Source organism: Dendrobium catenatum, unplaced genomic scaffold (assembly GCF_001605985.2).
Source record: "Dendrobium catenatum unplaced genomic scaffold, ASM160598v2 fragScaff_scaffold_205, whole genome shotgun sequence".
Classification (NCBI taxonomy): Eukaryota; Viridiplantae; Streptophyta; class Magnoliopsida; order Asparagales; family Orchidaceae; genus Dendrobium; species Dendrobium catenatum.
The window spans coordinates 407,911-421,801 of record NW_021318667.1 but is presented as its reverse complement, the minus strand read 5'-3'; the positions used below and the strand labels follow the sequence as shown (position 1 = coordinate 421,801).

At 31.2% G+C, this 13,891-nt stretch overlaps 1 protein-coding gene across 1 annotated transcript; it reads right to left on the bottom strand.

Annotated features, from left to right (window-relative positions):
• Window positions 1-1,272: 1,272 nt before the first annotated feature.
• LOC110095724 (disease resistance protein RPM1-like) lies at window positions 1,273-2,939 on the bottom strand. The gene has a single exon (XM_028692976.1). It carries the CDS (start codon window positions 2,875-2,877, stop codon window positions 1,273-1,275), a length of 1,605 nt encoding a protein of 534 aa, XP_028548809.1. The 5' UTR covers window positions 2,878-2,939.
• Between the last annotated feature and the right edge of the window lie 10,952 nt (window positions 2,940-13,891).

The window sequence follows — 13,891 nt, the reverse complement described above, 5'->3', positions numbered from 1 at the left end:
ATAAATAAACTAAAAAAAAATGTAAGAAGATTAATAGAAGAAAGAAATAAAAAAGGCAAATCTTTTCTGGCATCAAATAAATCATGCATTGTATAATGAACTAAGAATAAAATGCTACATTACATTACATTGCACACATTCTTTGGTAATAGAAATACATAGATGCGCCGATAGGCTTTACAAATCAGTAGACTTTTTCTAAGGACTGGATCGAAATAATAATCCTTGGTTTTGTTAAGAACATTACGATCTGATTTAATTATTAATGACTTCATAGCCCAATATACCATCTCTTTCGATCCAGTTCTTGACAACTTTGATTTTATTATTATCTGGTGTATTATGCAAGCTATTTATAAGCTCATTAGGCACTTCATCTAGTACCAACTCTCTCAGTGACGGGAGATTCTCCATGCCTTGCACAATCTTTAATTCTACGCAATTTCCTAAGAATAGATAAAACAACTTTGGCATGGCACCCCTTCTTATCTCGATGTTGTTTAGTTTATTTAGTTGAATTAGTTTGAATACGAGAAGTTTTGGAAACCAGCATTCTTGCAAGCATAACCTTTGCCCCACATAGGCATCATCATAGAGGCCCAGAAACAAAAGATTAGGTAATGGACCAAGAACTTGAAGCGAATCTTCTGAAAGACAAGAACCATATAAAACAATAGTCTTGAGCTGGACAAGTCCTGAAAACCACTGTGGCAGTCTACCCTTTGCAAATATACCATGCAAGTTGAGCCTCTGAAGATAGGGTGGTAGAGAAGGGAAGGCTTCCCAATTGAAAATAGCTGAATTCGGTCTTGCATCGACTTCCAATTTCATAAGTCTCTCCATTTTAGAAAGAGCAACAAATAATTCCTCACTTTGTGATTCTGTCACCCATCCAATTTTTAATGATCTCAACTCAGCCAAATTCCCAATGTGCTTTACAATTTCATCATTTGCGGCTAAATATTTGATGGTTTGTAAATACGCAAGGTCACAAATCTTTCTTGGAGCCATCACTGGATGAAATTTGGCTTTATTACCTGAAACTATTGAATATTTCCCAGCTGAAATGTGTCTCAAATGTTTTAGTTTTGCCACAGTTGAAGGCAGATTCTGCACATTTGTCTTCCAAATATCAAGAGTCTGTAGGTTTTGTAAGATTCCCAAGGATTTGGAAATTTTTTTAATCTTAGTGCCACGTAAGCCGAGGTAATGAAGGTTGAACAGTTGGTAGATTTCATTTGGTAATTTTTCTATTGGAGCAAAACTCATATCTTACACCTTCAAAAGCCTGAAGCTAGAGAAGGAATTTTGCAGCGTGAGGTTACTGAATGAAGCTTTGGGATCAAACACAACAATTGATCTGAGATGGTGAGAAGTTTCTAGTCGTAGATCACTTGCACTTTTTGATATAGCAAGTCGCTGAATATCCCCACTCAATTCACCGCCAAGATACATCTCACAAAAATTATCTTCCCTAGATTTCGTCAAAAGGAAGTCTCTTATAAGATCATGAATGTTGTATCGTGATATTGTTCCATGGACAGTTATACGATGGATCTGAAACATGCATCTATGAGTAAGTTCATTAAGATATTCCTCGGCCACCTCCTCCAATGACTTGCTTCCTTGTTTCTGAACAAACCCTTCTGCTACCCATAGCCTTATGAGCTTTTTTGTTTGGATCTTGTGACCTTCTGGAAAGATACTACAATATAGGAGACAACTCTTGAGATAAACTGGAAGATCATTGAAGCTTATCCTAAATATATTGTACACATTACGGAGATCAGTCGATCCAATGTTTAGGCCATCATATATCCTTTTCCACAATATCATGTCCTTGTCTTTAACTGATAATAATCTTCCAATGCACACTATAGCTAATGGTAGGCCTTCACACTTGTGCAAAAATTTTTGTGTCAGCTCTTCTAAATCGTGAGGATATTTTATGGCACCTTCCCCAAACACCATACGACAAAATAACCTCTGAGCTTCATCTTTCTGTAGAGGCTCAAGTTCAATTATATGAGATTTGCAAGCTGCATTTATTGCAACATCATAGACCCTTGTTGTTATAATTATTCTACTTCCAAGCTTACAATCCGGAAAGGCATTCTTGAGATATGTCCATACTTCAGTGCTCCAAATATCATCTAGTACGATGAGATACCTTTTTTGGTGCAAAAAACCTTGAAGAATTTGTACCAGATGCCGGTAGTCATTGGTGTTGAATGATTGTGGAATTGCTTCCATCTTACCTTCATATAGGTCTAGGATGATATTTCTAAGTAAAGCATTGATATTACATGTCTGGGTAACTGAGATCCATGCAAAGCTGCAAAAGCGACAATTTTTCTTCTGCCTATTATACACATTCGTAGCAAGTGTGGTCTTACCAACGCCGGCCATGCCCCAAACTGCTATAACATATTGGCTAGTTTCGTTATCGACTAACCAATTCTCTATTACATTTCTATTTTCCTCAATACCGATGATATCATTTTCCAACATGAAATGCGAGGATTCTGCAAAACGCCTAATTTTTCCATTATTATTGCTCGAGTTGTCTCCTATGGTCATTCTTTTGCTTGGGAAGATACCAAATTGGTTCTTCATATTCGTAAGGTTATTAAGCATTGTTTCTATGTTTTGTAGATGGTTAGCAGCTCGGTACCAAGTTATAGCATCTCTTAAAATATGAATGACATTGTAGAAAAGGCCTTTGAAATCTTTTCGATGTCTTTCTCTTGTTAAATAAGAGTACTCATCGACTATATCTTCCACCTCATATGCTACATCAATTACTTGTTTCCTCCAAGCAGCAACTGCATGATTATAGTCTTTCATTTCATCTATATCTTTTAGAGAGCCGGACATTACTGAAAATATACTCTTTATATGCTCGAGCCTACTATGAACTTCTGATAAAGGTGATTTTAGGGAGGAAATCTTTGTCCATGCAGTTACTACAATGGTAGAAGTAATATTTTCTATAATAGATAAGACAATGGCTTCAGCCATTGAATGCTTAATTTTCCTTATGGTTGGGAAATGTTGTGTTTTCTGCTAGAATTAGACAACAAAAAAATAAATATTAGAAGATAGAAGAAAATATTTCAAACTACACAAAAGTTATTTTCTTTCAATATTTTAGATATCGGTCTTCTAAAAACTTAAAATTTATTGTTGGGTTGAAAATTTTTCTAATTTGTAAGGAAATTCCAACCACAACATCAATAATTAATAAAATATGAAACAATTGAACATTTTCATGTTATTCAAATATCATAATTGATCTTGAAATAAATAAATATTATTTTTTAAGTCCAAAGAGATTTGATAAGATGTAGAAAAGGCTGCGTTGAATCTCAAGTTGAAGCAACAATATCATTGACCTAAAGGTACTCCTTCAAGGAATGTCCAAAGAAAAAGGTGTTGCTCTTAAATAGTCAGCCAAGCCTTCGATGAAGTTAACTTTTAGAAAATGGTGCAATAAAGATAAAGAATATTTGGCTTGAAACACTACATTCTAAATTTGATGCACAACAAATGAAAGACCTAGAGATTTCGATGTATTATCTTACACAAGTCACTAAAGGAAAGGCAAACTAAATTCAAATTTCCCAAATCTCAAAGACACAAGCCACCACGGGTTGCCTTTCCTTTAGTTTTTTAAAAAAGATATTGACTCCCTTGTAGTGCCATTTGAATTTACATTGATTGGTACAGTTACCACTCACAGGGCTAAACTAGACTCTATTCATATTTTTTCTTTAATTGGAAGCTTGGTGGTGATTTTTTTTGTTATAGTTCTAGATCCTAGGCATGTTTTGATCAGACTGTCCAATGATACAGACTGAAATAGAGTTTTTGCTCATATATATAATTATGCTAAAAACTATTTTATGAAATTGATTAGATGGTTACCACTTTTTAATATTTTGTAAAATCCGCAATCATCCCTATTTGGGTTCATTCCATGATCTTCGTCCCCATTTGTTTTATCATAGGATTTTGTATGGTTTGGGTTATTTATTTGGTCGCCATCTTAAAATTGATAATGCTAAAACTAATGGGTTTTTACAATTTGTTGCTTGTGTTCTGATAGAATTAGACATTACAAAGTACTATCCGAATAGTGTTTAGCTTGGGCAAGAAAAATTTTGGTATATTCAAAATGTTGTGATGGGGTATTTTTCATTATTTTGTGAGCATTGTAATACTCTTGGTCATCAAAAAGATGATTATTTTTTCCTTCACCCTCATTTAAAAAAAAAGATTCTTTATGATAAATCAGTGGTTGATGCTATGAAGGAGAATATTTCTTGAGCCCCTCCACTTCATAACTTTTTTATTTTCAATATTCCTTTTGTTGAGCAAAACACTGCACCTAAGGAGGTTAATGAAAGAAATCATTCTCTAACCTTTCCTAAAAGAATCCTAATGGAAGTGCAACTAATTTTAACAATATTTTAGTAACTTATGCTTTAATTAATGTGTTCAACCCCCTGATACTTCTATCAAGGATCCTAAGGGAAGTATGGTCGGTCATATCCTTTTGGAATTGATGTTAACATTAATTTTAATATGTATGTTATCCCTTTTCAAAATACTAACTCTATTTCTTGGGATAAACTCTTAGGTACTATTGACGTTTTTAATCTAGTACCTATTATTACTATCCCCAAAGCTCATTCATGTGACCTTCAGCCTGGAGAGAAATAGGTGGGTTTTTCTCCCTTTACTAAAATGAATTCAAATTGGGAGGAAGGGGAAATCAAGTCCTCGATCGGAGTAACTTTAATTCAATGAAAAGTTGAATGATGTTCATTCCAATGGTTTACATGTATCACTTGATGATTTCAAGATTGTTATAAAAAGAAAAATTAAAAAAATATATATTTTGATGACTACTACTTTAAGAGTTACTAAATCTCAAGCTTCTGGAAAGACTAATTTTTATGATTAGTTCTATTTTTTGGAATATTAGAGGCACTGGTAAACAACATATTCTCATTATCATTTACATAATTTATGTAGATCTCACACTTATTCTTTCTTACATGTTCACCAAATTGTTACTTTGTCAAAGGCAATTGGTTTTAGAGTATTCCTATGTTAACACTTCATGTAAAATTTAGTTATTTTGGAAAGATTCTTTAAAGCTTTCTATTATAGGAGATTTTAACTAAGTTTTACCATGTAATTTTTTTGTTTTTAATATTTTTGATATGGTTCTATTGTTTATGCTAAATGATCTAAAACTAAGATTGAACTTGTGGTAGAGAGTAGAGGATTTTTGCATTTTTATAACTATCCTTGGTTTGTTGGAGGGGATTTTTGCATTATTTCCTCTACTTCTAAAAAATTAGGTACATGGTTCACATCCTAATGTAGGTGCCATTGATTATTTCAATAATACAATTCTAGAATGTAGCCTATCTGATATTGGTTTTATTCATCCTAGTTTTACTTGGTCCAATGATAAAATTTGGGAAATAATAGATGGAATCCTATTCAATAATGAGTGGTTAGGTATTTTCTCTAATACTTCTATTGATTGAACACCTTAGTAAGAAAGCTTCTAGCCATGCTCCTTTCTTGGATAAAATTATTTTGATTGATAGTAATGGTTTTCATTCTTTTTATTTTCCAAATATGTTGATTCAAGCTCCTAGGTTCTTTAATGTTGTGAAAAATAATTGGATGGCGCATTTATTTTGCTTAGATTATCCTAATGTTATTATTTATTTTTCTTTAAATTTGATATGCCATAAGTAAGTGCTTAAATGGTGAAATAAACATATTTTTGGTAATATTTATGCTAGCGTTCTTAAAGCTGAGGAGGAGGTTATTTGACATGAGAATATTTATGCCTCTGACAATTGTGATGAGAATAAAGATGCCTTAGATAATGATAAAAACTTTCTTTATGATCTTCAAAACAGAGAAGAGGCCTTTTAGAAACAAAAGGCTGCCTCTAAATATGTATTTGAAGTTGAGAGAAATTCCAAATGCTTACATGCTCTCATTAATAAATAAAATTTAGAGCCTTTATCAAAAGAATTAAGATAGAGTTTGGTGTTTGGGCTGATAAATTAGGATAACATATGTGCCTCTGCTATCTCACATATTAAAGGTTTATTAGATGATTATAAGGATGTGATTGATATTCCTAATTCTTATATTATTCTTGCTCTTATTACTAGTGATGATAACTTTAAGTTATCTAATTCTCTTGGTGAGTTCGAAATTTATAACACCATCATGGCTATGAATAGGGCTTTGCTGTACGTCTTGATGGTTTTACTGTTGCATTTTATCAAAATTGTGGGTCAATCATTAATGATGATTTGTGTAGCATCCACTCCCATTTACCCACACACTAGTGGTTGATCATCGTCATCTATATTGATTGGATCATATATATATATATATATGAAATATTCATGTTGTGATTATGCTTAGTCATTTTACCTAACATTCCAAATTATCAAATTAGTTGATCACATCGGTTTGTGAAAAATCGTGAAGGGCCCCATAATAATAATTGATCTTTATACTACTTTTTCTTTGTTTTGTTTTGTTTTTTAAATTTATTTTATGACACCTCTTTATTTGATGGGAACATAGTCTAGCTTATATAAATGCAAATCAATGCCATGAGATTTATGTTAATGGATAAAACAAAATATTTGATAAGAAATACATAAATATTTGAGTGAATGATACTTCATTAATCATCACAATTAGACGCATAGTGCCTATTAAGGTCAGTATCTGTGAAAACCATGTATGAATTGATGTACCTCAAAAGAAAGTAACTCATGTAATTTTTGGAAGACCATAGTTATTTGATAGATATGCCATATATTACAAGTGAGAAAACACATATTATATTGAGTTTAATGATAACACCTTTAAGCTCAATCCATTAACCCAACTATAAAGATATAGATATCTTCTCCTCACAAATTATTCTAAGCACAACCCAACAAACCTAAATTTTACATAAAACCATAAAATCAAAGGACAAAAAATCATATACTTTAATTAAGTATAATTAGATTAATCTCATGTTTTATAATAAAAAATCTTTGGTGGTAATTTAAAGAGACTAATTCTTCTTGCTAGGATAGCCTCACAAACATTTTTTGAATCTATATTTAAATATATAAAAGATATTCAAACCTTCATGAAAACATTAAACACTTATTGGAAATCACTAATGAAAAATACACTAAAATTTTGAATATAAATAAAACCTTTAAGGAGTTTAATGTAGAGGATTATGTGCTAGCAAGAATACATCCTGAGGGGTATCCTTAAACTCTACCTATAATGTTTCAAGCTAGGGCAAGTTGGGTTTATAATGTGGACTATCATATATCATTTAAGAGAGTTATCCAACCTTGAAATATAGAGGATGATTCTTGAAATTAAATAAAATCACTCTTTGTAAGTGACAAACAAACACACATTCATTGAGGTGAATCAAATCCTCACAAATGAAGTATAGTGTAGTCAAGATCTCAAATTTCTTACGAGATAGAGAAAATGATACTTATTCATGAAATTTGGCTTAATAGATGTGATTTGAGGTGATAAACTACATCATGCATGAAATTGACCCCTTAGACCAAAACTCTTCAAATAAGACTTTTTTGTAATTTAGGGGAATTAAAGTAGCACTAAGAATGTCAAAAGCACTATATTAAACTGATGGTCTAACCAAAAGAACTTAGTATATAAAAATTATAACTAAGCATAGTGGACCCATCAATAGGAGAAACTTTTAGCAAATTATATATTTTTTCTACTTAATTATGTAAATGATAAGTTTATTTTATATTGTAATTATATGTGAGTGAGAATTACTATTTATGTTGTGGATTTTTTATGTGTTGAATGGTAAGTAGGAAGTACTTAATTGATTAAATAAAGTGGCTCATGCATGGAATGAGTGTCCAACCAAGTAAAGAGATAGGGAAGAATGAAATGGTTTGGCCAGTCATGGATGGAGGAAGTAGTTATGATGGTTACTAGTCTAGGCCACTCAAATTATGGTTATTACTACTGTGAACCACTCTCATCCCTTACCTCTACATTTCAAATTAATTTTTTTCTTGTTTTAACTTTTATTTAAACATTATTTTCTAAAAAATGAAATGTTAATATAGCTATGTTCTTGAAGTTGGAGTGAATTTTAAGAAATGGCTTAGTTTGGTGGTTTGCCATCGTAGAGGGGTTTGGTGATCTCTCTTACCAAATTCTCTTTGGTGAGTTGTTTTATTTTTCTATATTTTATATAATATAGTGTTGTCCTTTTTTGTGTTTATCCCAAATTTTTTCTAAAAAAATTCACTTATATTACATAGCCAATGCATTCATGAATTATGATATATTATTGCTCAAGTTTGGATTTGGTGATCTTAAACAAGTTTAAAATTGTTGGAAACTCAAAAACACATATTAGGAAATCCCACTATAACTCCAAATCTTGCCATAAATAACCCAAACCCAAACTAGTCAAATTATCTAAACTAGGATTTTTATAGAATCAACCATTTATAAAATCCCAAAAACAAAATATATCTAGCTCATCAAAAAATTATGAAATTTTTTTTATCAAAGCTATACCTTATTTGCTAACTTTTGCAAGTGATATGAGGCTTTTTGGATATGAGAAATTTAAATCACCCTAGTGTTATTTGAAATTTCAAGCTCAAATCTTAGGTTAATCCTTATAATAGTCCTAGCGTAGAATTCACCACCAAATTAACTCCATCAATATATTTTTCTCCTATATAAGACTCTTTTTATGGCTCACAACCCAATTTAACCCTCACCAAGTGTCCTCTCAAGTAAGCCACACCACAAATATCACTAATATGGGGATATCATTATAAAGATTAATCACTAGTTAAAAGGCTAGGTGGGAACAAACTTGGATTGGATCTGGCTAGGCGGTAAGTGATTGTTTTAAAATTGCCACATTGGGAGATGATTGATTAATCTCATCTAAGAAAATTATATCTTATACTACTAGAAAAATAGCTTTTACATCACCTTTTTTGGCTGTCACAGTTTTTATAACTACTATAAAAAAGCTAGCCTCAGGTTTAGGACCACTATAAGACCAACATGGTTAGTTCTCACTACATAGGACTTTCATGGTAGTTTTAGAATTGCAGGGGAAGGCAAACATAACAATTTATTTTTTAGAAGTTTAAACTGCTATTTATTATAGAGGTTAACAATACTGCTATAGGTTTTAATGCTACTACTATTTAATGCTACTTTTATCCCATCTTTTAAATATGTTAGTTATCTCCATTAAATATATTTCCTTATTTTGTTCTTATGAATTTCTTGAGAGAGCTACTCAAGGATAATTAGAACACCTTTATGCTAATTGTCGAATTTCTCCTTTATATTCATTAATAGGACTTGGATCAAAGGGTTTACTTTTGGTTTGAAGCTATAGTCCTAATCTTCTATATTAGAATACCTCTACCCGAATTTTAAGCTTTCCAATCTAATATTGAAGGTGCCATTTTGCTCTCCATCTATATTGAAATTTATAAATTATCTTTCACCTGCCTAATCAGAATTTAAAGAGGACTAAGATATTGAGAAGATAACTTCTATTAAGTATACATCAATCATCATTTAAAATAAAAAGATTGGAATATATGGACATAAGTACTAAGTGAACTAGCCAATGAAAAAGGAGGGGAGATGGGTAGAAGGATACAAATGAGAACATCATTCCCCTTATTTCATTGCCTAAGGAATAGAATAACTTGGTCTTTGCTTGTTAAAAATATATCTTGTTTCATGAAGAACCTCATATTTGTTAGATTTTAGTCTTTCCATATTTAGGAAATGGTATTTAATGAATTTGTTCATTAATCTTATTATTTCTTAGCAGTATTTTTGTTTTTTTTATTTAACTTAGAATCAGATTAAATGTTGAATTTACTTCAACTATTTCTTTCATCTATTTGGTTGGGTAGATTATCTAGATTAACTTCTTGCCATTTCATATCAAATCAATATTTTTATGTATACAGAGAAGAAATTTGATAATAGTGCTCATCCCAAAGTATCTAACCCTTAGCTGTAATTACTCATATTCAATCATTTTAACCATACTACACATTCACATGAACAAATTCTCAAAATAGAAGGAAAAAGAAGAATAGTCTCTTACCTGAAGCCTTTTGATTTTCCAAATTAGAATGCTAATATGAAGTTTGCTTCTAAGTTCAACCTATTTAAAAATGTCTAGGGATTCTTGCTTCATATGTTACTTCTCCAGCTTAGAAAGCAAAGGAGAACAAATAGATGCCTTAAGTGCATTGTTTCCTAAGTATTCATTGCTAGGTTAAGCCTATTTAAATATGTGTAGATATTCTTGCTTCAAATGTTGGTTCTCTAGCTAAGAAAGCAAAGGAGCTGAAATAGATGCCTTAAGTGCATTATTTCATAAGTATTCATTGCTAGGACTACTCAAGAAAAGTGCTTAAAATCTTATTGTAAAGAGGAAAGAATACATTCTTATGTATTACTGTCATCTTTGTCCAACTTTGTACATCATGGTCATTTAAGCCAAACCTCACTAATAGTGAAATTTTAAATGTGTTCCACCCTAATGCATGCACAAAATTATTAATTTGAGCGCAATATTTACTAGCTTTGATTTGCAGACTTTCAGTTCATCCTAGATTTTTTTCAACCCAATCTTCTTTAAATTTCTTATTTCCTCTAATATTTTTGGCAAAACTGCTAAAACTCCTCATTTGCGAGCAAGCAAGTGTTTGATCTTTTTTTTTTTGAGCGACACACGATCGTGCTAGCAAGTATTATCTTAATTTAAGTCTATTAAATTTATGATTTTTATGAGAATTAATTATTATTAAACTTTTTAGGATCTCTTTAATTTATATGGAATTAAATTCATATTTTGAATATTTTTGGTTTCATTTGCAACAACTTTCATATTGATTTACAATTTAGATCATACTCATAGCTTTTTAAGGACAAAGTGAGCGATCAGACTCATAGTTTTTTAATCATTGTTACAGTATGAGATTTATATCGAATTAATGTCAACCAAAGTGGCTTTTAGTAAATTAATTTATTTAGATTTAAAAAATAAATAATAAAAATTTCTTGCCTAAATCTATGTTAAAAATAATCGAGCTAAAGGATAGTTAATTTTTGGTCAAATAAAAAATTACAAAGTGAACAAAAAGAACCTCATTAATATATTTCTATTATGTCCAATAATAATTTAACATCAAAATTGACTATTAACTGATTGAACAAAACAAATGACAAAATAGTGCCCAAAATTTTTGTAGATGTTGGAATGTGGACATATGGCTCTTGACATGTTTTAATATCTCTACAAAAGTCATAATTAAAGATGTTACTTTATTAGAAATAGATTGATGATCGTGATGATATTATTATTCTAGGAATATGCTTTAAAAATTATATTTTTATATTACAAGTTGAGATAACTATTAAATTTTTTTAATTTGTATGAAATGTTATCTTTAAAGCTTTGTTTGGGATGACTTTCTTGCAACTACTTAAAGAAATTTTTTAGTACAGAGCTTTTGATTTGTGCACTAAAAAGTTGTTTTAAAAAGCACTAAGAAAGTCATCCCAAATGAAACCTAAGTTTTTTAATTGGTAATAGAAAGTACTTATATAATCGATTCAACATCATCAATTTCTAATTATGTTCATATGTGTGTTAAGATAACATCAAAGCCAATTATATCCTACATATACTGTGCGGTCGGTAGTATCTCTCAAAAAATACTCTTATTTTAGTGATAATAAGAAAAAAATAAATATGTGCAATAAAATTCAAATTATTTTAATGGAGTTTTCATATTTTGAACCAATGCATGGCAAAAGATTTTACAGTTGGCAAAAGTTTCAACTATATTTTTCAAGTGATATCTTTTTCATAAATCATATTATAATATTAACATTGAAATTGTTAATGTGCTTGAAGTAGGTGATTGAAATTCCTTGGGTAGAGGAAGTTGAATGTCTTGTATATTGACGGTCTTTCCAAAGATTCAAAATTAATATTGTTGATCTCATTTTTGTATGAGGTAGGTTTTCCTGAGTTCATTCCTTAGGACCACATTTCAATCATCATTCATTTCGCAATCAATTGAAATTAGATTGATGCGAATATGATTAAATTGATCCATTTGCATTAATTTTAAAGTCAATTCCAAACTAGATTCTCTCAATTAAACCCTCCAATTGTATCAAAATCTGTTCAATATTTTTCTATTGAACTTAATCAATTAAATTTAGTTAAAATTTGTCCAAATTAATACTACAATTGACTTTTTCTCACCTAAATTTCATTCAAAATTTAAATAAAAAAAATGGTTTTGAGAGGAGTTAGGGCGGGTAAACCCGCTATCTGCCCCTCCCAGTTTGTGCGACCCCAAGGAAAAAATCTCCTATTAATTTGCAAGAAATGAACCCCCCAGCCGTCCATCTTTGTGTTCGGAAAACCCTTACCCCCATCTCCTCTCAAATTTTTCGCAAAACCCCTACATGTTTCCTCTCATTCGCACAATTTTGAACTCCTACTCTTAGTTTCACATGCCTTTCTCTCCCTCTCTCTCTCATCCATTCCACCCCAAGGAAGCCTAATAGAGTTCCCATCCTCCTGTATCTCTCTTGCTGGAGTGGACCCAGACAATGTCGTGTTTGTCCGCCTCTCTCTCGCCGACTTTTCCAATCCACCGTCTCTCTTTGTTGTAGGTATGTCTTCTACATCCTCTTCTTCTCCATCTTCCTCTTCTTCATCTCTAATCATTTTCTTCTTCTTCTTTGTTTCACTCCCCTCTTCTCATCCTTCACCTACCCATTTCTAGTTAAACTGAGAGCATGAATGTTTATGGCACATGAGGTTCTTTTTTTGTTTCAGAAGATTTTAAAGGCATACAAATTCTTCAACTACACTTTATCTACCATTTAAATTTAAATGTGATGATTGAAATGTCAGATGTTGAATTTTGGAAAGTGAAACTTATGTATTTTGGGAAGTGAAGTATATTGAAAGATGAAATATATGTTTTGAAAAGTGTATGTTTTGAAAGGTGAAACATTTTGGAAGGTGTGTATAATAAAAAGTGAGCTATGCGAATTTTGGAAAGTGATATATGTAAACTTTTGGAAGTTAAAAGTGTGCAATTATGAAGTGTATTATTTTTAGGGGTGAGTGTTCGAATGTGTATGTGAACAACAAAGTGAAGAATGTGGATTTTGAGAAGTAAAGTGTGTATTTTGAAATGCAAAATGTGTAGAAATGTGCATATCTTGGGAGAATGAAGTGTATACACATTGAGAATCGAAGTGTGTGAGTGAGTTGATGAATAAAGTGTGTAAACATTAGAAAATGAGTTGTTTATGTGATTGTTAGAAAGTGAAAGTTTAAAAGAAAATCTTAACTCTCTTTCTCTCTCTCCCTTTCTTCTTCTTCTCCCCCTTCTTGTGCCTTAGTACCAATTTTAGAAAACTATATAAGCATAATCGAAGCCAAAATTTCAAAACCAAAATCAACTGAGCTGGTGTGTAAGCCTAAAAAAAGGTATGTTTTGATATAATAGTAATTTTCAATTGTTTTCATTGTAATTATTAAACATGCCTCTAATAACTCTTTTACTTTCTTTGTTTGCATAAAATTATGAGTAATAATGGTGTGTAAATGAACAAAGGGACTTAAGGAGGTCATTCACCTCCATTTCTACTGGATAGAGTTGCTAGGGCTGGATATCATCGGACATTGGCTATGATATAGGTAACTATTCTAAACTTAGATAGCTTTAAGGCTCATAAGCCG